Source organism: Emydura macquarii, unplaced genomic scaffold, assembly GCF_026122565.2.
Source record: "Emydura macquarii macquarii isolate MOO-44397 ecotype Brisbane River unplaced genomic scaffold, CSIRO-AGI_Emac_v2 contig_691, whole genome shotgun sequence".
NCBI classification, from domain to species: domain Eukaryota; kingdom Metazoa; phylum Chordata; order Testudines; family Chelidae; genus Emydura; species Emydura macquarii.
Genome location: NW_027130828.1, coordinates 16526405 through 16550120, shown reverse-complemented (window position 1 = coordinate 16550120; position 23716 = coordinate 16526405). Strand labels below are relative to the sequence as shown.

Here is a 23716-nt window from a genome sequence, read left to right as displayed (position 1 = left end):
AAACCCGACAGATGTCTGTCCAACCTGTTTTTAAACACCACCAGTGATGGGGATTCCACAACCCCCCTTGGAAGTCTGTTCCAGAGCTTAACCACCCTTATAGTCAGAAAGATTTTCTTAATATCTAACCTAAATCTCCCATGCTGCAGATTAAGCCAATCACTTCTTGTCCTATCTTCTGTGGCGATGGAGAACAATTGGTCCTCGCCCTCTTTATAACACCCCTGAACACATTTGAAGGTTTATCTTGTCCTCCCTCCTCAGTCTTCTTTTCTCAAAGGCTAAACATGCCCAGGTTTTTTTTTTAAACCTCTCCTCACAGGTCAGGTTTTCTAAGCCTTTCATTTTCGTTGCGGTGCACTGGACTTTCTCCAATTTGTCCACCTCTTTCCTCAAGCGTGTCACCCAGAACCATGCTCAGCCTGTGCTGAGTCAAGCGGGATAATTACCTTCCCATCAGGAAGAAATACTCAGCCACTTCCTGAAAGTCAGGCCCCTTTAAAGGGTCAAGTTGTGCACCCAAAATCAGTCACTCAAAACCTTGGGCAAGTCACGTAGGCCAAAGCTCACACAAGGTGTTTGTGGCAGAGGCAGGAACTGATCCTAGGTCTCTTAAGTACTACTCCAATGCCTTAATGATAAGGCCGCCCTTCCTCCCATGGCCCTTCCTCATCCTCCTGCCCCTTTCAAGGGAGCAGCACAATCCTTTCCCCACCTTGGGTTATTAAAATTAAATAAGAATCCCATTTGCCTATCAAGGATTTAAGCTAGACATTTGCAATCTTCAGCTTGGCCCAGGAGCACAGACTGGTTCCCAGTCTGTTTCGCTTCCCCTCGCTCATGCGTTAGCACAGGCTGCAGCGTCTGGGTGGTGAAGGTTCCTGGGCACTGTTTGTTTGTTTGTTTAAAGGAGGTTTCAAGTGGAATTTTGTAGAGTGTCTCATGGAAACATTTCTGTTGGTTTCCAAGGTTTTATAAAAAGCTTGCTTTGATAAAACCATCGGTTTGGGCCAGATTTAGCTCACGTTGGTCTAAAAATGGTTTGCTAAATATAGCCGGGATGAGCCACGCGGCTGGTTTAGCTGGGGATTGGTGTTTTCTAGTGAGTACTTCCCTCCCCTGGGGGAATGGCTGGCCCCACAGAATCTGCAAACACGTAACCAACGGAAGGTAAGTGGGAACAGGCTTTGATGGGGAGCTTTATACAACAAGCAGCCAAGAACGTGGACGGCCTGTCTCCATGCGCCCCCGGGGAGAAAGGGAGTGAATGGGGGTGGGTGATTCAGTCACAAAAGCCATGAGGAAACAGAGTCAAGGCGCCACGCCCTCAGCAAGGGGATCCACTCCAAAAGCAGTCAGAATCCAGCCCTGGGTTTCACAGAAGCCAGCACAAGTTTCCTGATCCAGATGGGCCCCAAAGGAAATGGAAGCCCGAGAGCCATGTGACTGAGCTGGAAAAGTTTGGAGACCTTCAGATGGAGGTCGGCCGGCCAGGCCCCATCTCCAGCCATTCCTGGCAGCTGGAGAACGGAGGGTTGTGCCAAGTCATCCGTGCGGGAACGTTTCAGCCAGTGCATTGCCCGTACCGTCCTCACGGGGCCCCTGCCTCTTACCACGGCTCCCTCTCCGCCCCCCAACACAACACAACACAACGCACACTGACCTGTATCCAGAGCCTCTGCCTTTCCTGGGCCTTGCCCTTCAGCCTGGGGCTGATCATGTTTTTCAGCTCTGGGACCAGCTCCTCCATCACCAGATTGCTCAAGACCTGGATGAGCGGCGGGAGGAAGCTATTAGTGACTAGATCTCACATGCCCGTTAGCTGTCCTTCCGCCTCCTGGGCTCTCTGCTCTCCCCACCAGTCCCCTCTTCTTCCTCACAGGCTGCCCCTCCTTCTGGAGGCCTAGCTCATTCTCTTTATGAGTGGTGCCCACCTGGGAATATCCCCCTCCCCGCCCATCATATGTGGCTACAAACTGTTCTGTGACACCTTCCCCTGTGCATCGAACGCTCGGACACAAGGCTGTGGTACCTTCCACCTTCGATCAAGGCCCCTCGTGAGGGCTCTTGGCATGAAAGCACCTCTCCATAACACATGCCAATGGCCTCTCGCCGGCAGGAGTTTTAAAGCAGTGCAGTACTGAGGGTCCTTGCTTGGGGAAGCCAGAGCCCCCCCACCATTGGTTTTCCAGCGAAGAGAGCCCTTTGTGCCACAAATCCTTCCCCGATGCCTGAGCGGTGCCTGGGCCGTCTGCCCCGACAGAGCATCAGGGATGGGTCCTGTAAGCGGAGCTGCTTCCTCCTCCCACGCGAGGGTCTTTTGTGGCCCAGGACAGGCGCACTGTGCCGCTCGCGTCTGAGCTTAGCGTGAGAGGGCGCGCCGATTGCTAGCTAGGACAGCCGGCCCCCCTGGAGACATCCTGAACATCCGCCAGGACCAAAGCCCGTTTCCTACGGAAGGGGCTGGCGGGACGTGGTTGCGCGCCTGCAAAGGACGTGTGCGTGAGAAGCTAACGGAGATGCTCTCCCTCCACACTCTGTGAACATCAAAATCAGGGCTTTGACTCAGAGCATGACCCACGTTTTGGTTGCGGTAACTCCCAGAGGGTCAGCGCCCCATGGCACTAGGGTGTAGGCACTCACGCCGGAGGAGCTCACTCTCCCCTGGTGGCCGGAGGAGCTGTCATCTCCCAGCTCAGCCCAGGATCGGAGGAGCTCGCTCTCCTGGCCTTGGCCCCGGAGGAGTTCTGTGCCCTGCTGACTGGGGGGGCCCTGCGTACCCCCCTTGTGCAAGCCCCGCCTGGCAGGTTACAAGATCAAGCCAGCTCCCCCCCCCCCCCCGAGACCAGCTGCCAGACCAAAGGGACGAGTTTTATCCCTTAGGGCAGCCCTCAGGATGGGACACACCCCACAGCATGGCCAAGCCCCAAGACTTTGCAGCATCTAGGCCAGCTCCGCTTCCCCAGCAGCTGTAGTTAATCCCAATGAATCCATTAAGGAGGCTGGTTCGGAGCCCCCGAACAATCCCCCCTTCTGGCTGGGGTGAGGTTATTGTGGGCGAAGCAGCCTTGCGGCTGTGGGCCGAGGACCCCTCATGCCCTCACCTGGACCTCGCTGCCACAGAGCATGTCCCAGGTGCCGTACTGCTCCTTCGACTGCCTGTACATGCGGACGGCATCAGTAAAGGCTGGGGCCTCCACCTTGGAGTCCTCTGGGATCCCTGAAGGAGAAAGAGGTTATTTACACTGGGGTGGTGGAAGAGAGAGGAAACCACAGCAGATTTTCCTGTGATGAGCTCACAGCTTCTGCTCAGTTTTTGTCCTTCACATTAGTTCCACATTCTCCCCCCTGCAGTGACTCATGCTGACGGGGACCGGAGTGGTTGCGGGGAGCTCGCAGCCAGCAGTCTTATACCAATTCCTAAAGCGACTCCTGCTAACTCCAGGCTGGGACCAGAGTAGCGTGAGCCCCCCTCCAGCCGGAGCTCCAAAGCACCTTCAAAAGTGAAAAGGGCCATTTAAGACTAATCGAGATGGGCCTGAACCAAAACCCTGGATATCCAAATAGCCCCCAAAGCCTGGGACATTTCTGATCTGGTTCTAAATGTGGCGGCAATATATTGCTCCCCGCACAGCCTCCTAGTGGTAACAGAATAGATATCAGTGCCCTAGGGCAAGATCTCCTGCAGCATGCAACACTACCATTGTCACCGGACCAGGGGGATCCCACAGCACATGAATGGGGAGGAGAGGCGAAAGGAGGTGCGTCATTAAAAGCATGGGCATTTTCAGACAGATTTCCTATTGGCATCAAGTAACTAAACACCCAGCTGGCCCCAGACTACTCCATGAGAGCTCTCCTGAGACTCAGGGCTAGAGAGACACCTGGAGCATGGGGGAAAGCAAGCCCCGGGAAGTAAGGTGTAAAGGGAATTACCAATATTAGGGAGGCAGGGAGGGAAAGGAGAAAGTAGTTAAACAAACAAAAAACCCAAACAGGATAAGGCAGTGGATGACTCATGGGCAACACATGGTTCCCAGGCAAACCCTCCGTGGGGAGGTGGGGACACGAATTGTATTGCAGCCTGCTCCACTCCCACTGAGATGTCATCTCCATGATTCACAGCAGCACAGATCACAGTCACAGACTGCAGGAAGGGAAGAGGACTAGTTGATGGGGGGGCGGAAGGGGGTGTCATCTTTTTGCAGGACCTCTGCCCTCTCTGAAAGCCAGCAGCCCCGCCGTAGGTGGTTGTTCACTCAGACTGGTCTGCAACAGCAGGGAGGGTGGGGGTGGTTCACTGGGGGAGCAGCAGGGGTTCGCCAGGGTTTGAGAGGTACCAAGCCGCGGGCAGAGAGTTCTGGGAACCGGTTTGCGTAACTCACTGCAACATCCAGATACACAAGAAAAGGAGGCGGTGGCGCTAACCTTTCCAGAGCTCGTTAAGGAGGCTCCGAGCAGCTGAAACAGCCACAGGGCTGTGGAATGTGAGAGAAGGGAGGGGAGTGCGGGCACAAGGAGCCCTGCTTGCCAAGTGCTCCATGGGGTCCCGCTAACCCTGCCCTGCCTCCAGTCTCTCTGCAGTCTGCATTGCACAGCCTGGGTAAAGCGAAGTGGGGCGGGGGGGGCGAGTTCACCTCTGGATAGCAAAGATGCCGGATGCCTGATGCGTTAGACTGTGCATGGACTTCCCTTCTGGCTTCCTTGTGAAGGAATGCAGGATGTGACTCGGACTCAGCATGAAGTCTGGGTCTCTGCAGTCTCCTGCCAGGCAGAGCTAAGCCTCCAAATGCTGCAAGTCAGCTCTATCTGTGTGAAATCCAGAAAAGCAGCCTCCTTCCCGCTCTGGCCCCTCCGCCTCTGTGCAAGTGACCGATGCCAGGGTCCCAAATGCAGCAGAGGGATTCTTAGGGCACCTGACCTGGGGAAAGGACCAGAGGCCACGGCTAGGGAAATGGAAAAGAGGATAAAACAGCAGCTTTCCACTGACAATACCCATAACAGCAGCAGCTTTCAGCCTGCTAAAATAGAGGCTAGGTCTTTGGCCAAGAAGCAGAGATCAGCAGTGAAGCAAGCTGGGCGAGCATCCTCCGACTCCCCCATGCGGACATGTGGCCAGAGTCTCCGCATGGTTTAGTGCAAGGGGGGACAATTGGACCAGGATGGAGTTAGGTATCAAGCCATCAGAGCACAGCAGTTAATGAGCATCGATTGCAAAGACAGCAATGCAGCTGCCTGACCAGCTAGCTCCTCCATGGTCCCTTCTGGCCCTTCCACCTCCCCCTTGGCTTAGGGCACCGAGACACGCCGTGGAACAGAGAGCTTTTGTCAGTGGGGCGGAGCATGAGGAACAGTGCTAGGTGGGGAAGCAATTCAGGGGTGTGTGGGAGAGGGTGACTGATGGCCTTTCCCCGGCAGAGCTGCTTGACGAGCCCTCCTGCGCTGCGAATTCCAGCCAGGCTCCAGGAGGAAACGCCAAGAGAGGGTGAGCGCAGGAAGGGTGCGGGAAGATGCATGTCAACGCCAAGGTAGGTCTGTGCCAGCCCAGCCTTACCCCGTGCATTGCCCAGCCAGCTCTCCTTTCCCAACCTGCAGAGGCCTGCGAGGGAGGGAGCTAAACTCTGCCTTGCAGGGAGGGACCTGTCAGAGCAAGAAAGGGGAGCAAGGGGGCTGGGCTGGGAATTAAAACAAAACAAAACAAAAAAACCCAGCTAATTTCTGCCGAGTCAAGAGGGGGAGGAGCTGCTGCTCTGAGCTCGGCAGGTTATCACAGGCAAGTGCAATGAGGCACCGGGGAGGATTACAAGGGCTGAAATCCACCCTGCAATGTCTTAAAGGGAAAGGGGCCTGTTTGTTCAGCTAAGAGACTGGAAAGCGGACAGTGTTCTGAATGAGGACGTCCGCCAGCCAGCGGCGCTCACATGTGACCGGGAGCAAGCAAATACACCAGTGGCTGTGCACCAGGCCTGACAAAACTTGGGAGATCGAATCCCAGCTCCAGCACCAGTTTGCTGTGGGACCTTGGTGGGCAAAGTCATTTAATTAGTGGTATGATGGTAGCCCCCTGAGTCCCACCATGCTGGGCACTGGGTGTAAAGAGGCAGTCCTTCCATGAGTGCACAGTCAGACAAAGGGTGGGAGGGAAAAACAGCCACAGACAGCTCATTGGCAGAGCAGGGAATAGAGCCCAGATCACTTGGCTCTCAGTCCAGTTCCCTATCGGCTAGGCCATACTGGCCCCTCCCTTCTCACCATCTTCTGGAAGAGGAACAAGTGTCTGAATTGTGTGGGCGACTCCCCTCAGCCTGCCCGTGAGCGCCGCTGAGAGGTGTTTTCTGTTGATGGAACCAGCCACGCGGCGCTTCACACAGAACAATCAAACTAACGCTATTTAGCGCCTAGACAGCAGTTCTGCTAGTGATTGGGAATTTCGAGATTCCTGGAGGTGGGGGGGAGAGGGGAAATCTCGCTCCAAATACAGGGATGTTATTTGCAGCCACCTGGGAGCCAAACTCCAGAAGGGACTGGGCAGCTGTCTGAAACAAAGACACCACTCCTGTGGTTGAGGGTCAGAGAACTCAGGACCGACACAAACCCCACCACTTTCCGCTCCAAGCGCAAGGTGCATTTCTCCGACCTGGCTTTCTCTAGTCTAAACACATGGCAACAGGTGTATTTCACCCTGCTACACACGTTTCTCCCTCTATGGAGGAGATGAACGAACGAACACGTGCCAGCCGTGTCCTCACACAACGTACTGCACTGCCAGAAGACACTCATGTATTGGTTGCCAACCCTCCAGGATGCTCCTGGAGTCTCCAGGAAGTAAAAGATAATCTTTCATGAAAGGTTGTGTCATGTGATGAAACCTCCAGGAATACGTCCAACCAAAACTGGCAACCCCACGCTATAGAAACCTTTATAGAATAAAACAGGGACAGCACCTGGCTGGCTAATGGCTCTGTAGAGAGTTTTATAGAGACCCCCTCCCATGTTACAAATCTCCAAGATTTGCAAATCTCACAAGATCTGGACAATAGATACAGGGAAATAAGTTTCTATAAGTATCCTCAGGCGTGATCTAGAATTTAGCCTTGATTTTTTTCCTCATGGTAATGTGGTTGCAGCCCGGGCCGGGCCCCCCAGGGTCTCAATAAAGTGTACCCTTCCCCCCCCCATGTGGGGGCCCTGCATGAGGCTAAAGGGGTGCGGTGCTGCTGGAGGTGCAAGACAAGAGATAGAGGCCCTGATGATCACCAGCGGTCATTCAGGACTGAGCAAGGCTTACACGTAGGGGGCACTTGTCCGGGCCGGACTCGGTCTCTAGTAAAGCGGGGCTATGTTCTGCCTCCCTAGAATGCCTTCTCCTCACACTAACTGGTTGCAGCACAGCCCTTCGCTCACTGGCCGGCAGCTCTTGCTGGTGCTGTTGTTACACCCACATTGCGGGGGGTGAGGTGACATTCGTTCCAGTTTGTGCACAAATTGCTGGGCTGTAAAAAGCTTCCGGGCTCGTGCAAGGCACCCGAGCTGCTACTCAAAGCAGATAATTCAACGACACAGCAGCACCGATTCTCAGCTTGCCTCTCCCGTCCGCCCAGCTCCTTTCTGGGCTTCCCAGAGACAGGCAGCCCACCCAGCTCCCCCTCCACTGAGAGCAAGTGCCACAAGACCCTGCCAGAGAATGGAGACCGCCGGGAAGGCGTGACGGGAAAGTGGTTCTTTGAGACGGAGTTTTGGTAAGTTTAATTACGAAGCAATTAGATCTCCGCAAGCTGCTTGCCTTTACCGAGCGCTATATCCTGGCTGGTTTACACATCGTCGACTCTTGCAAACACTTTGTGAGATAGCGTTTAAATGCCAGCTCCTAATTAGGGCAGGGAGGCAACTGCTTTAGAGGCAGCCAGGCCAGTAGGCCCAGCGCGAGGCCTTTTGTGCCATGCCAAGCATGGGTTGCCGGTATCCAAGCGCGTATCCCGCCACGCAGCTAGAGGGGAAGCAGCTCCGCTGGAGCCAGCCAGCTCAGGCACCCTCGGAGCGAGCTCTGGCTCCCCTCGGTCAGTTCCAGTGCCTGGGTGTTGGGCCCATGGTGCATCGAGAGCCCCATGCACGGTGGTCCCAGGAAAGGAGCACAGAGCCAGCTGTGACTCCGAACCGGCTCTCTGCCGGGCTGTGGGCCAAGGACTTAGCCAACCTGTCCCTGCCCACCCCACAGTGCAGGTCAGTCTCCCCCCTCCTGCACTTTAACCCTTCTGGGATCGAGGTACCTATGGGCCCCCAAACCCTCCTTGAGGCGGTCCTAGGTCTTCACCGGCTGGTGAGGTTCTGGGGAGAAGGAAGGAGTCTCTCTCTCTGCCCCTTCACCCTAAAAATCACCCACCAGATTCCTTACCCTGATGCTTAACTGTGCCGATCAGTATCCAAACCTCACAGGTTTTGTTCCTCTCATCACAGCCTGGAGTCCAGGCAATGGCAGGCCAACTAGTCCTGCTTTCACCTTGAACTCTCACCCCCTCCACAGAGCTTGAGGCCACCTACCAAGGGAAAGATGGTTTGTCTGGACCAGGCACTGCAGAACTCCATGTGCTTTAGTTCCCTGTCTGAACACAGGACAGGGCCAGGAGCTATTTCAGGCATCATCCAGGGCAGCTGCAGCTGGCTTAAAAGAAAAGCCTGTCTAGTTTGCAGCACACTGGTCATTGTGGGGCTATCTACTCTCCATGTCTGCCCTGGCATTTCATCCCTACCCTCTGGATCTCACCAGTTACCACCCAGATTTTGGACCTTTAAAAATATTCTTAAAATGGCATCCCATCGTGTGGGCTTCCAATCAAAAGTGCTGAGTGAAAATGGGGGTGTTTGCCAGTCCTGTAAACTCTGTCTGGGACCCAAGAGCCAATCCGGATCCTTTCTGGCATGAAAAGCACGGGAGATTCTGCAATCTGAATTTAGTCAGCCATTCAGGCTATGCATGAGCCAGACCAGACTCCAGCTTGCTCTCCCAAAGCCATGTAAACTCTGCAGCGCAGGCAGGAATTAAAGTAGCAACACCCCAGCCACCTTATTTTAGCCACTCAAGTCAGCAGAGGTGGCTTTTAATACACAGTGGCAGATGGATGAGTAAGCAGCGGCTGTATCAGTGTCCCTGTTCAGACCAGGCTCTCACGTTAAATGTATTTCCACTAGCGAGACTGTCGGAGATTTTGCTAAATCCTGATCCACGAGAACCCCTCCCCTCCCCTCCAAACCCGTCTCAAGTGAGAAAAGGGCTATTTCATCCAAAGCAGCAGCGCATGCAAGCGGTTCTCACAGGGCAACTGGAAGAACCCAGGAATGCGCAGGCCAGCCACTGACACCCAAATGAGAGAGTTTTGCAAGGAGCCCGTTCCCTTTAGAAACAGTTTTGCTCATGAAGGTGTTTTCTCAATCTCACTGGGGACAGTCGCATGAAGACACCAGGTTTAACGGGAGTCAGATCTGTCAACTTCCCTGATCTCTCCCCCCGCCCTCCCCCACACCCCTTTTCATCTTCTGTTAGCACTGCAGACCCAGTGCCGCTGTGGGGGAGAGCGACTGATTCCACTTGGACTCATGGATCAACCCCCTCCTAGCCAACGACCAAATCATCCACAACCCTACCTCAAGCAAAGTTTTATCCCAATAAAGAGAGGCACCAAAGACTCCGTAGAGTCCACTAGGGACTTGCTCATTGCTATCGATTTTACATGGAGGATGCTCAGATACTGTGGGGATGGGCAGCTGTAGAAACCCCCAAGATGGAATTACCAAGTAAGTTCCACTTGCAGGGTTAAAATTCTTACACCTGCAAGCGTGTGCCAGCAGACTGAATTTGAAGACAGACACTTGGCCAGCGGGGTCTTTATTAGCATGAGAAAGGAAGCCCCCCCAGCTTGACTCAGCTCCCAGGATTTATTCTTATTTAGCTTGCAGTAGCACCCAGGAAGGCCAGTCGCGGACCTGACCCCCCCTGTGCTGAGCACTGAATGCACACACACAGATACATCACTGAGCTGCCATTTCACAAACAAAAGGTGTTTGATTTTTAAGCAGGGCACGTTTGACACAGCAGTAACAGAGACACAAAGAAACCTGGCACCCCGTTTCCGAAGACAGTCGCTTCTCAGGGCCAGACTGCACTCGAGGAAGGACCAATTCTGTCTGTGCATGTATTGCTCGTAACACCACGACAGTCACACCTCCCCAGGGGCAGGGCACAAGGAAGGAGGCCCGAGACGCGTAAGGTCCAACCTCTCAGTGAGAAGCTCCGAGCCTTGCACTTACCATTGGTGCAGTGTCGCACGCAGTCCTGGAACACCGCTCGCCACTTGTCCTGCTCCTTCCCGGTCATCACACAGAAGTAGTAGTGGCAGGAGTACGGGTGCCAAAGGATGAGAGGAAACTGGGTGGGGCACTTGAGGATCGGGGCATTGCCAGATTTGGGGGTTGTACCTGATGAAAGAAATCGAAAAAAGACATCTCGAGTCATGGGCGTGTGCTGAAAAGACTGCGTGGAACTGGCCAGCCGGGAGGCCCACATTCTGGGTCCACGGGCAAGGCATGGATGAAAGGTGTTAGACCGAGTGCCATGGAGATTGACGGCCTCCATCACTCAGCCACCGCTTCCTACGCTGCCCCGCTAAGGGGCCTCAACACAGACCCATCACGGGATGCAAGGAGAGGTCAGTCTCCAGGGCCCATTCAGTCTGTGGCCAGTAAGGGGCCAGTTAAAACTAACTGGGTGCCGTTACTGGACCAGCTTCCTTCTCTGTCTCACAGAGCCCTGCCCATTCCATGCTGCATTATAATCCCAGCGGGAACGTTTCCTCTTGTCTCAGCACTTCCAGCCTGCACTTGCACCGTTTGGTTGCATCCCTCTTCCGGGTCTTTGGGCCACATCAGCCAGCATGAGACGCCCCAGCCCACGGGCTTGGCGCCGAGCGCCAGTGGCAATGTTCGTGTTCCGGGGGAGTGACGCCTACGCATCGGCACCGCGGCGAGGCTTTCCTCTAGGCTCGCCTGCAGGACAGCTCCACCGGAGCTTCGATGACTCAAGGCAGGGGGCATTTCTAAATCTGTTGCCCCAAACTATACCCCAGTCTTCATGTGCTCCAGAACGAGCTCTGGAGACATCCCAAAGCCTCCCCCAAGCCCTCCACCGTCCTTCTGCCTGAGGTCGCGGTGGTGATCCAGGCTACCCTTCCTGTTCTCAAGGAGCATCCCAGCAACGAGGTCACCCACCGGAAAAGCAGCCGAGAACAACAGGCCGGAACAGAGGAGGCATCTCCACTCCCAACCATGAGCTAAAGCGGCCAAAAGGAACAGCCCCAGAGAGCTCAGAGAGCAGCTGAAGGGCCCTTGGCATGTACCATTTGATGACAGATCACGGGAAGATTTGTTCAGGCTGCCACATGGCAGCGGCAGAGGGATGGGTGACGGGCACGCTGAGCTCCCATCTGGAATCACTGGATTTTGTTAGGGATGAGAGCCCTGGAGGAGGAGGAGGCAGCAGCAGGGGAAGCACCACATCCGGCAGGCTTAGCGCCCGGAATACAGAAAGAGCCAATGAACTAGGAGCAGATTTCCTGCTGTGGCGTTTACGAGTCCCTTCGACAAGGGCCGGCATGCAGGGGCAGCGCTTGCCTCATAGCACACAGAGGATGGGAGGGTCTTAACCTGAGAGCACGTCTGCACTCTCTTTGTAACGCGGCATTTAGATGCACCGGCCAAACGCTTTTCACAGCGAGGACAATACATCTCAGCGTCCCGGCCCCACAACCACCAGCTCCTCCACCTGTTTTAGGGACACAGGTTCTATCTGCGTGGGGCCTGACCACTGGCCCGGGTCCAGTGCCCCCAACCCCAAATAGCAACCAAACCCTACCACCACCTCAGGAGGGAAGCAGAACCCTCTCCTAGTGCATTATGCTCTGGGGTGAGGGGAAACTGCTGAGCCGTGCAATTCTGCAGGTCCCTCAAGGGCTTATATTGTGCCTTATACAACTACACCCTCCAGAAGGTTGCATCTGTCCCACCCTCTATACCAATCACTGCCCACTCAAGAGGCCTCCACTGCCGTCCTGGCTCATACGAGCTAGGAAGTCTAGGAAGAGGCTCTGTTATCCCATTGGGAACATGCTATTCCTGGCCAGCTTCCTTCAGACAGATGCCTTTCAAGCCACTCCTGCTGAAACCTTCTCTCCCTCCTCCCTGCCCCACCTCGGTGCTATTTTACACACTGGCGGGACACACTAATCGGACTCTGTTTATTTACACACCACTGTGCTGAGGCATTTTTCCCTCAAGCCGCAGCTCAAAAGTCTAGCAGCAGCAGCTCTGCTCTGAAGAGAGGCGTCCCCCCCACAGACCCCCAGGCAGCACCACTCAGAGAAGAGCCCCTGAAGGGGACGGGTAACAGGTTCTCGCCAGGGGCAGGGAGGGTTTCTACAAGTGGGTACCACTCCCACTCCCAGCCCCACAACCCTGCTCCTTAAAACCTCGGTGGTTCCATGGGATTTTGGAAATAACCAAAGATTAACCTGGATTTAAAAATCTGGAAAAAAAATAAAAATCCACACACATAACCAGAACCAGATCTGCCCAGCGATGCTGCAAGGGGAAGGCAAGGGAGAGGCTGGCAGCACGGCCTGGCTGGGCTGACCTAAGCCAGCTGGTTGCAAGATCGGAGGCGACAAGCACCCAGCGATCCGGTTTTTGGAGTTGCTCAGCTCCCAACCTGCACTAAGGTAAACCTGGCACCAAGCCCTTGAAAACGGGCTTCGTTCCACCTCCCCCCAGTTTTCTCGTCCACCCCAGCCCTCTGCGAACAAGAGGGTGGGAGTAAGAGATTTGGCCGGAGGGGTTTCTCCTTTGCCAAGTTTCAGGGAAATCAAGGGCCCGACTCTGAAGAGCAGGGGCTAGAAGTTACAGGCTCCTTTCCTTGCACCCGGAGAAGGGGGCAGACACGGTATGACAGGGCCCTGCGGATATAATACCACCTGCATTCTCAAGGAGCTTGTGCAGGAGGGAGCCCCATACCCCACAAGGGAGTGTTCATGTCTACATGGTACAGCACGGGACACCAGGTATTTTCACTCCTCCCTATCTACGCTGTCTTCTCGATACGTCCCTTGCAGCCACCTCTCCGGCTCCTTTTGTCCTCCCCAGTGAAGAGCACTGAAGCCAGGAGAGCTAGACAGGGAAAAAGGGGACCAAAATTGTACGTCTCCATGTCTGCCTCCAGCTCTGGTCCTATAGATGCTGCACAGCATCCTGGGATAGCAGCAGAAGGGAAACACACACAAGCCAGCCTGGACTAATGGAGGGGCTGACGTACATCACCTGTTTTCGTCCTCCGTTATCCCACTTCCCTTTGCACCTGCATGCGCAGAGCGGCTGGGGACAGGATGTCATCAATAGGCCCAGGGTGGACTTACCTGGTAAACTGCTATTGACAAGGTCAAGATACTGGTCCAGGGAGGTGAGGATTTTGTAGCCAGCGCTGTTGAGGACTAGCCGAGGCCGAATCCCTCGGTCATAGGCCTAGAAAGGAGGAAGAGTCAGTGAGTCTCCGGGAGCAGTTCCCAAAGCTGCTCAAGCCAAGATCTGTAACAAGCCCACGTCTCTGAAACCCTGTGACGCAAGACCCGTGCCTTGCTCCTCACCTCTTGTCTTTGGCAGGGGTTAATACACTACGGCTTGTCCACACAGATCTTCTAGAGTCTGATTCCTGGGATGTTGGGGGGTGGGGAGTGCGCACACGGGTGGGAGGGGAACCTACTGTGGATGGGGGATAGTCGCTGGTGTGAAGAGTAATCAGATGCCTGCAGCCTTGCTGGAGGATTGCGATGGGCGAAGGGAAACGGTCATCTTTTGAGACGCCTCCCACAGAAGCGCAGTATCAGAGACTGCTCCCGGTAGGGGGATGTCCCATGCCGGGAGGCAGGTTGAATGCCTGAGGTCAGTGTGGGCTCCCTGATGTTCCACTGCATCAGGGGAACGCCATATCTCAAGCTGAGCCTTCCCCATTGGCGAGGGGGCATCCCAGAGCTCAGTCAATCGGCTCGGGGACTGCCCTTCAACCGGTGCAGCAGCAAAAAGGAAGCTGAGAGGAAGTCCAAAGCTTCCCTTTGATTCCCCAGCTCTGTGACCCCAGCCAGGCCACTTACATCCATTCCTCAACTGGAGACACAGGCCAGACTCATGGAGCCCTTGCTTTGAAGCATTAAGTGCACTGGTGACGTGTCATTCATGTGCAAGAGCTGTTTGAACAGCTGTTGCTGAAGACTCCTCGAAAGGAGGAGAGCTCCTTTAAGGGGTACATTCTCTGGCAGGCGCTACCTGTGCCAAACAGGCCTCCTGGACAAAAAAACCACCCACCACAAAGCGGAGAGGAAAGGGGAAATGGGTGGAGAAGCGGCGAAGGCCTCACCAGCTTGTTCTCATACAGCACCAGGCCGTAGTTGTGCGGCACCACGCTGAAGCGGTTTCGCCACTTCTTGTTTTCCTCCACGTACTGGAAGAGGTTCCCCGAGATGATGACACGGTCCTCCAGAGGGACCTGCACAGAGGGGAGACAGCACAGTGAGCGGAGGAGGAAGGCGAATTTATGGCACATTAGAGAAACCAAATTCAGTGAAGCCAAACCACTTACATCAGCTGGCGATCCGGCCTCTCTGCCCAAAAATGCTTAGCTCTGACAGTGCATGGTGTTTTCCATCTACAGCTCAAGATCTAGGCAAGCATGATCCTCATTTTGTTAGCGACAAGGAAGCGGAGGCAGAGAGGTAAAGCGACTTGCCCACCGTTACAAAACTGGCCAGGATTAGAACCCAGATCTCTCAACTCTCAGGCTGGAGAAATACTCCAAAGCGTAGAGCTGAAAGAGCGCAGTGGGCACCAATGAACACACTGTGTATCATACTTGCCTTCAGAATCCTCATGCCCACTACATTCCCGCTCCCCCACCAAAAAAGCACATTCAATTTACTGATCTGTACCACAGTCATGCCTAGACCCCAGCACAGATCAGATATTATTGGGCAAGGCACAGTATATAGCAAGAAACTCTCTCTACATGACCCAAGGACACCTGAATGCCAACTGGCAAAGACATTACAAGAATATCCTGATTCGGATCTACATTCTGGTTCACCAAAGGTCACGTGAGATTTTAAAGGAAAGCCAAGGTCACACTGGTCATTGATATCATTGTGAAATGTATCTATAGATACTATGTAAGTAGTAAGGAGTCTACACTGAAAATATGTTCTCAGATTCTTATCATAGCAGAGGTGGAGAAACCGGTTTTCTGTCAGACACAAGATGTTTATTCACTTCTCTCTTGGTTAGATGTAAATTAAACATTGTAAACGAGAGACAGTGGATGCCCATTTATATATGGAGTTATTGAAGTAAACAAGGAAGCAGCACAGAGGCAAAACAAGCCAAGGGACATTATCCTGTCTCTGAGAACAGACAATGAGCTTTGGGGATATAATAGAAGGCAAAGAGGAAACCCCTTGTCCTACACCAAGGAAATAAATGGGCAGTGCGTTTTCATTCATGAAAACAGAATCTCAGCTAGCCTTGGCTGAAGATGCTATAGTAAACTTAGGGTAAGAAAAGCTTCTTTAGACAAGAGAGTAACTTATTAGTAAAGTTTAGTCTCTAGAAAGCATGTTGTGAATTTTGTTTTATATGTAATCCTTTGTTTTCAGTCTCCTTACTCACGATCTCCGGACTCTTTAGTCTCTGATCTATAAACCTGTGGTTTTCACTATAACTATATCTCAGTGCTGTGATATTAGCCAAGGTGCCGATCCTGAGTTGAATCACACAAGCTGGCGTATAGTGTTCCTTTGGGGACAGCAGACCCGGTATTTCTGTCAGTGTTCAGTGGATAAGGGGCTGAAAACCGCAGGGGGAATGCTCCAAAGGGTCTCAGGAACCAGCGTGCACCTATTGCTAAGCTGTAAGGCAACGTGAGGGCTGGCACAGACCAGAGGAGTGCACTTGCATGGCTGACAGGCTGGTGGTACCAGAGAGCTGACACCCAGTGAAGCACAAGACACGACACCTCGCTGGAGGCAGGGCGGTAACCAGGGACTCACCATCCTCACACTCTTCCCTGAATAATTTATAATCTAAATGCATAAGACAAAGCATTGGCGGGGAACAGATGAAGTTAGTGGCCCACCATCACACAGCAGGTGAGTGGCCGTACAGGAAATAGAAGTCAGGTCATCCTAGTCCATACAAGGCCCATCCATTGGAGTGTGCTGCCTTCAACTTTCTAAGCTTTTTGCCCTGAGAGCTCCTGTGTGTTACAACTTGTTCTGGGATCCTAAACACAGGCTTGCCTAATGGTCCAAGAGAACTCTCCAGGGAACGTTTATGACCCATGGAATATAAACAAGAACAAAAAGCACTTCTTGCTCAGAGTGTCTCTCAGTCTGGTAGCCAAGTCCTCCACAATGAAAGTCAGCAAAAAGGATCAGTACTGATGAGATATCAGGCAGGCCTAAGCGATCTAAATCCACAGACTCCCCCTCCCCACCCGCCTCACCCCAGCAATATTTCAGATGGGAGGCTGAGGCACAAGGACTAAGTGTATGTCTTCACTGCAGAGTTAACTCAAGCATTGCCCCAACCTGGCTCCCATCCACATACAAAACACGCTCACCAGAGCTGAGTGGTGCTTTTCACCAGGCTAGCTGGCCTGGCTGGGGGTGTGTGTTAGAGCCCAGGTTCCACTTTTGCTGTGGCACTTTGCGGCAAGGACTCAGGCTAAGCCACTTGAGTGTTGATAGTCCTCCAATGCCTTCCCACAATGCCCCCTTGGGTCCAGAAGGGCAAACAAGTCCCCCCACAATTCACTGGGAAAGAATCATACAGCAGCTCAGCTTACTGCAACACGAAGCACTACGGGCTACACATTCAGCGTCCAAGCAACACACGGGAAGCACAGCACCCATGAGGATACCGTCACTCAGCTGGCTTTGTAGGGGGGTTGCCCACACCTGGAGTAGGCTAACTCAGTTGCTGATCGCCCAGATTAACTCTACAATGAGGACACATGCTCTTAGGGTGCGTCCACACTACAATGTAAGCCCAGGGGTAGTAGAACTCGAGTTAGCAGACCCCAGCAGCTACACTCATTTGTAACCCCAGGTTGTGAATTTTTGAATCCTGGGTCCCAACCTGTATTACACAGGCCCGAGTCCAACCACCCGTATCCCAGACTTCCTAGCATCCTCCCAAAATGTGGCAGCTCTAGCCCTTTGTTCCTGATGCAGCGTGGGAAAACTTGACTGTCCAGAGGACAAAAAGTCAGCCCATGGGATACTTTGGGGGGACTCCCAGAGCACGGTGGGTGCTGCATCAAAACCTGCAAAGCTATAGGGCTTGAACCCTGGGTCCTGGCTTGGACCCCAATGTGGTCCTGAGTCAGCGCAATGGGTGTTTAGACAGAAAGAGGGCTAGGCTTGAGCCTGAGTTCAAACCCTGGGCTTACACTGCAGTGTAGACATAGCCTCGGGGACTTGTCCAAAGTGTGTGGCAGAGCAGGGAATTGAAACAGGGTCTCCAGAGTCCCAGGTTAGCTCCCTAATCACTGGGCCAGCATTCAGATGCAGAAGAAGTTAGAAAGTGACACCATCAACTTGAACTCCAATACTGCTAGCAATTTCTCTTTTTCGATATCACTAGGTACCACATTTGCCACCTTTTTTTTTTTTTAAATTTAAACTTTCTTGTAGGTGTGTGTTTCATATCACTAGGAAGAAACAACAACAGGGGAAACTGAGTGGGAAAATATATAGGGCTAAAAACAGAGCAACATCTGCTAAGACAGACGGGGGCGGGGGGTGGTTTCCTCTCCTCTTTTAGTTCTAGTAATTTGGTGCTGCCTGTACCAATGCTAGGTATCAATGTTCAGATAAAAGTGTATTGTTAACTTGACGGTGTCCCTTAAAGGGACTTGCCTCTGGTCACACAGCTAGTGCAAGGCAGAGCCAGAAAAAGAAATCAGGTATCCTGTTCCCCCCTCCCCTACACTATCCACTTGATTGCTTCACTAAAACATTCCCTCCAGGTCACTATCCAGTGCTTTATAGCAACAAGGAAGTTCTCCTCTATTTCCAAGGCACTTAGAAGAAAAATGCAAGTAGAAAATAAAGGAGGTGATGAATTCAAACCTGTGGGCAGCGAGAGCCATTAAAAAAAGTTAATGGTAAGCTAATCCTAAACCATAATGAGGCAAACAAGTGGGGTTTTAGATCGTCAGGAGGATTAAAAGGCCAAGGTGTGAGAGAAGGGCATGAAAACCCAAGGCAGGGTAGATCGACTATGTCATTATTGTAACAGGACAGGTATTTGGATGGGAAGCTATTAGGCTGGGTCTCAGTATTCAGGAGTGAGAAAGTATCTAGCAGAGAGGCTCCTCTCAGTCTGTGCTCCAGGCACTGCCCCATTGCAAAGCACCTCTGAGGGGTGTGGTGCGAATGGGATGCACACGGGTGGCTCTTTAAAACCCATGTTTATTCGCAGCAGATGCCCTGTGCAGGCTGATACAATGTTCAGACAAGCCCTTTGGTGCGAAGGCTGATGCACCAGATCCCTTCTAGAAGAGAGAGAGGTGGTTTTCAGTGCCAGACACCAAGACCTGAAACGGAGCTTGCTTTGAAGCCAGCACAACAGACTCCAAGGATGGGAAGTCAAGCAGCCCGCGGAGGAGCAGGAGAGGCTGTCCCAAGATTGGAGAGCTACCTTTTAGCATCAGTTCCTCTTTAATTGTTTCTTCCATAGATTAATCACAGCTAGAAGCATTTTCTGGCCTACACTCAAGGCACCCCCCTTCCACCAGCTGTGGCCAGCCCTCCCCTTCCCCTGCAGTGATCCAATACCTACTGCCATCAGAGGTGCACAGGGAGATGGGGCTCGTCCGGACCAAGCAGAAGACGAAGAATGGGGAAGAGGCAGCCATGGGAAATGGTTTCTGTTTGAACCCCCCTCATTCTGGACACCCATTTTTAAAGCAGTCACAGCACATTGACTGCCCCGGTTCTTGGGCTTACAGGAGGAGAGCACTAACAGTGGCCCCCGCCATCAGCACATGACCCCTCCGTAGGCCCTGGGTCATGGTTACAGCTCTGCCCCAGGAGAGCAGTCAGTAGGCATAGCCTCCAACGGCTGCTAGTCACAAGGACACAGATCGTAGTCCACGATGCCCCGGCATGAGACAGCATCTTATTTGCGGCCAGAAAAGCAACTCCGCCGCCTCACATGGTGATGACCTGCTATTGATTTCTGCAAGTCACAGACAACAGCAAAAAGCCAAATCATGAAAAGCCAGGAGGTGTGAACTGTGATGGAAGACGACCAAGGGCTTGTCTACACAGGCACACTGAACCAGAATAGCTGGGGCGGAACAGATTTCTCCACAATATCTACTCCAGTCTCCACAGGGAAACGGATAAGCCCTAACCGTGTCCGGAGCAACAGCAACCGACCCACATCATGGCGAGCTCATTCTCCTGGTAGCCCGGAGTGGGGCCCACCTCAGGGGGTTGAAATGCCCAGATTTCCTGGGACCCCAAGTTCAACTCTCTCCTCCTTTCTAAGAGACGCTCAGTGCAGTTCACATGGTGCAGACACCTTCAGAAGACATCTTAGAACCAGCGGCCCTGTCTGCTGTGCACGCACATTAACGATCTCACAGTGTCATCTGTAACAGAGGTTTGCCCTGGGGTCCTCGGCCAACAGCCCCCCTCACTGTGTCAAGCGCCAGTTTGTCTCCCTCCCTCCTCCCCCTCCACTGACCCAGCCAAATGCTAATATAGTTCAAGTGCTTTGGGATCCTGAGGGATTAAAGGCCATAGATATTTGCAAGTTATTCCATGGAGCGTCTGTCCATCTGGGACTTTGTCCCTGGGCAGAGAGACAGCAGTGCAATTATGTGCTTTGATAGTTTACGTTCTGGAGAGCGGCGGATCAGCTGTAATACCAACAAGCTTAATTTTTATAAAAACCAAAAACAATGGGCCGCTGCGAAGAGCTGAAGGATAATTCAGCCGTCTTCCTGTGGCTCCCAGTTACCATAATTACACAAGACGTGCTGTAGCCCATTAAAAGAACCCTTTAAATATTTTTGTGGTGGCTCATTTAACACAGCTTACACATGCTGGAGGCGATTCCTGGGGCTGGCATCCCTCCCCCCACCCTCCAGGAGGAGCACATTATCTTGTAGGAGGTAGTTAATGGCACTGATATATGGGACAAAGTTACACACCCCAGGAACAGGGAAGGGAAAGAGTTGGAAGCGATAGTCATGGAAGGAGGCTGGTGGAGGGTGCAGTTGAGTGATGAGGGGGAGATCGTATTTCGGGTGGGGAAGGTCCAAACACCCCCACCCACTGGTATCACTGAACGCAGATCCCTTCACCAGCTTTCTAGGGATACTCCTTTCTCTGTGCTTTGTAAGGCAGAACAAAGAATTCGGTATTTTAATGATTAAAAAATGCCCCTGAAATATTGAGGTCTCCGAGGATCCCCAAGCACCGTATGAAGGTTGAAAGTGCAGCGCAGCCCTTTCAGAGTTAGCCAGGCGTGGTCTCCAGTCTGAAGACGGGAACACGGAGGCAGAGAGCACCTGCTCAGGAGACTCGCCGAAAGCGACAGAAAGATGCAGAGGTAGGCACAGAACCCACAACGCCTGACGTCCAGTCCTGGGCTCTACCCGGCCTGTCATGCTTCCTCTTATTTAGAGGACGTGCGGGCATATCAGAGTCTCAGCCTATCTCAGCTGCCGAATCTCAGCCTATACAGAGTGCATCATCTGGATTTTCCAGTTTGTACTACTCTGCCAACAGCTAGAAATGGGCACCACAAGTCAATCCGCTGAACCCGGTGGTCAGCGCTTACAGCTCATTGGCAGGCTTTCAGTGGAGGTCCCGTCAGCCTTACTGGTCAAAATGGTGATTGGGACCTCGGGCCCCCGAGTCGGGACACCTACGCATAGTCAAAGCAGGAACACTGGCCAGTCAGGCAATTTCCAGAGGCAAATGGGAGTTAAATCTCCCCTTGGATTATTTGGCAATTGCCTTCCTAGGTCTCAGTTTTCAGTGCACTGGAGGGGGACTAGACCCTGCACGTGTAAACTGAGATCAAGCTCTTCCCCTTCTCTAATTCCTGCAATCCATAATCCTAAAAATCCATCCTTCATTAACGAGTTTCTCTCCATCCCAGTAGGAGCCAGAAGAGGAAGCCAGGCTGTGAAGTAAAAAAATTGGAGCATCAAGGGAGTTCTGGAGAGATTCAGCACAGGACTTTCTACTCTGAGAGGAGCTAAGAGCAGCCAGGAGATACTATCTTTAGAGACAGAGAGCAAGCAAAGATGCTGAACCAGGGATAGCAAGAGAAGCCATATTTATTCACGTGTTAGTTTCAGGACAGTCAGTCCGGCACTTGCACCAGAGGATCCCTCACATACACACAGCATCTGGGCACAAATGGCTTTTATGCTCAGTTTCACCTCCGCCATTACAATACAGGCGGGGGGCGGCTGGCTTGCCCGTATTTATAGAGACTTTGTCTAAGCTCTAGATTCAAGGAGTAACTCCTGGATCACTCCTGGGGGCACCTCTTCCTGAAGAGCCACCTTGAATTGAAAGACTCGTCAAACAGCATACGTCTCTCAGCCTCTGCGCCATGCTGATCAGATCTGCAGCGTGGCACGGGGTTTCGTCCATCTTACCATTGCCAACAACGGAGCGCGTCCAGCTCTCAGGTTAGCGACTTTCCCTGCACCCACTTGCCCCCAAGTTGCCATCACTAACCCTGATCATCCCAAGTCCTCAGACGTAGGGAGTCAGGCAACCTGGGGAAACAACCAAACAGCAGCAACGACTCGAGCTGTGCACTGGGGCGCTGCAGGGGAACCCCAACAAGTCCAACTCTCAGTACTGCACTTGGGTTTGGGTGGCTTGTGTGATAAAGGGAGTCAATCTTGGCATGTCCCCATGCAGGAACTGAACTACCGCACGACGCAAGAGCAGACTTCATCTTTAGTACGGAGCAATGGCCCACGGTCACAATAGGGCTCAGCTTGCGGTCCCCCAAACATGAATGGAGTGGAACGCCTGCTGGCTCGAGACTGATCATTGCAGACTGAAACCTGGAGAATCCATAGGCTGCACCATTGTATTAAAGACGAAGCCATCTGCAATCTGCTCGGTTTTATGAGCATTACATGTGGCTCTCTGGGTGGGCAGAGCACGGTAGTCATGGCTTTAGCTAGTCTAAAGGAAACCAGATCAGATTCTTGAGAATTCCTGCTCTCAAAGTTACAATCCCCCTATCCATCTATTTTTACATGGCAGGATCAGCACATCTTGCATCATTGCTTTCCACTCAGGGGCAGACACCTTTCCCCACCTGCTCTGCACATACAGGCTACAATATGCAGAGCCTAAACTCCTAAACAAACAAAAATAAAGTTCAGCTCAAACCTTCTGCCCCTAGGGTTCCTCCCTCAGGACTGCTCAGCTCATACCCTAGATCCTCACTCCTTTATTATCCAGGTGCAGTAATAAGCCACCTACCCTGGTAAGTCAGCACAAGCCACTTAACACCCCATCTTTTGGAAAAGGCTTTCAGGGAAACATTGCGTGCCTATTATGCTCTCCCTCCCCAATACTGGAGATACTGAGCAGAGATCTCATGAGACCCTGCTAGGCTTTAATCAGAACTTAAAAGGCAAATTACAAACTCAGGACCTGACAGCTCAGCTTCACTCTATTCCCTCCTGCCCCCCTTGCAATTTCCCTTTAGCGAGGCCTTGGTGTAAACTAGAGACACATTAATCCACAGAGCCTCATTAAGCAGGAACTCCGTCATTCTGGCAGGCCGCCCAGCCAGGGACATCAAAAGCAGGCTGAGAGGTGGACAGAACTGAGAAACTCAAATTGCTCCTATGGGTGCCTGGCAGGAAGAACAGAGGGTCTGTTAGTGAACCAAACCCACTTGCTTCCTGGAGGGGTCCCGTCCTTGCAGCGCTCCATCAGAATAGGGCCAGGTGACTCACAGGGAGCCAAGTCACAGCAGCAAGCCACCCTTTCCCCAAAGCAGGAAGTGGTTCAAACATGTCGGGCCAGAGGTCCAAGGGCTCCGCACCCTACAGTCAGGGCCGGATTCGAGAAACAGTTCAGCACCCAGCGTGCCAATCTCTTGAGAACCCGGCCCCGGCTGTGGGTGCTGAGACCTGAAGAGCTGATTGCATACCCTGCTCCGCATACCGGGCCGCTGGTCTCCCTGCACCTGGAGTCAATGAGTGATGGCTACCCAGCACCATTCAGGATCAGGCCAACGATATGGCTCCCCAAGCCAGCAATCGGCTCTGGACCCAGATACGGCTGGGTGGCAGGAGGTTTCACTGGCCCCCACAGCGACCAGGAGAAGCTAAACTGATCTCCCCGCAGCAGCTCAGCAGAGGAACGTCCTACTTACATAATCATCTGGGTTTTAAAATTGCACCATGTCCCTGACCTCTGCAACCCGCTTCCATTTCTCAGACACTCCACGACTGCTAGCTGGGATTTATGACACAGGCAACCTTTAAGCAGGACTCACTGGGAAGGTTGGATGCATCCGTGTGTTGGTGATACACCCAGCGCTCATTGTGAACACTGGGGGCTCATTC

General features: G+C 53.0%; 1 protein-coding gene across 1 annotated transcript in view; it reads right to left on the bottom strand.

Annotated features, from left to right (window-relative positions):
• Positions 1 to 23716, bottom strand: part of NIBAN2 (niban apoptosis regulator 2) — an 89028-nt gene that overhangs the window by 12500 nt on the left and 52812 nt on the right. Inside the window, exons 3-7 of the mRNA XM_067542166.1 lie at positions 14450 to 14578; positions 13455 to 13560; positions 10303 to 10470; positions 3105 to 3220; positions 1664 to 1768 (exon numbers count right to left, since the gene is read on the bottom strand). Of these exons, the coding sequence (XP_067398267.1) occupies positions 1664 to 1768; positions 3105 to 3220; positions 10303 to 10470; positions 13455 to 13560; positions 14450 to 14578 (624 nt within the window). The remainder of the gene's footprint in view (positions 1 to 1663; positions 1769 to 3104; positions 3221 to 10302; positions 10471 to 13454; positions 13561 to 14449; positions 14579 to 23716) is intronic.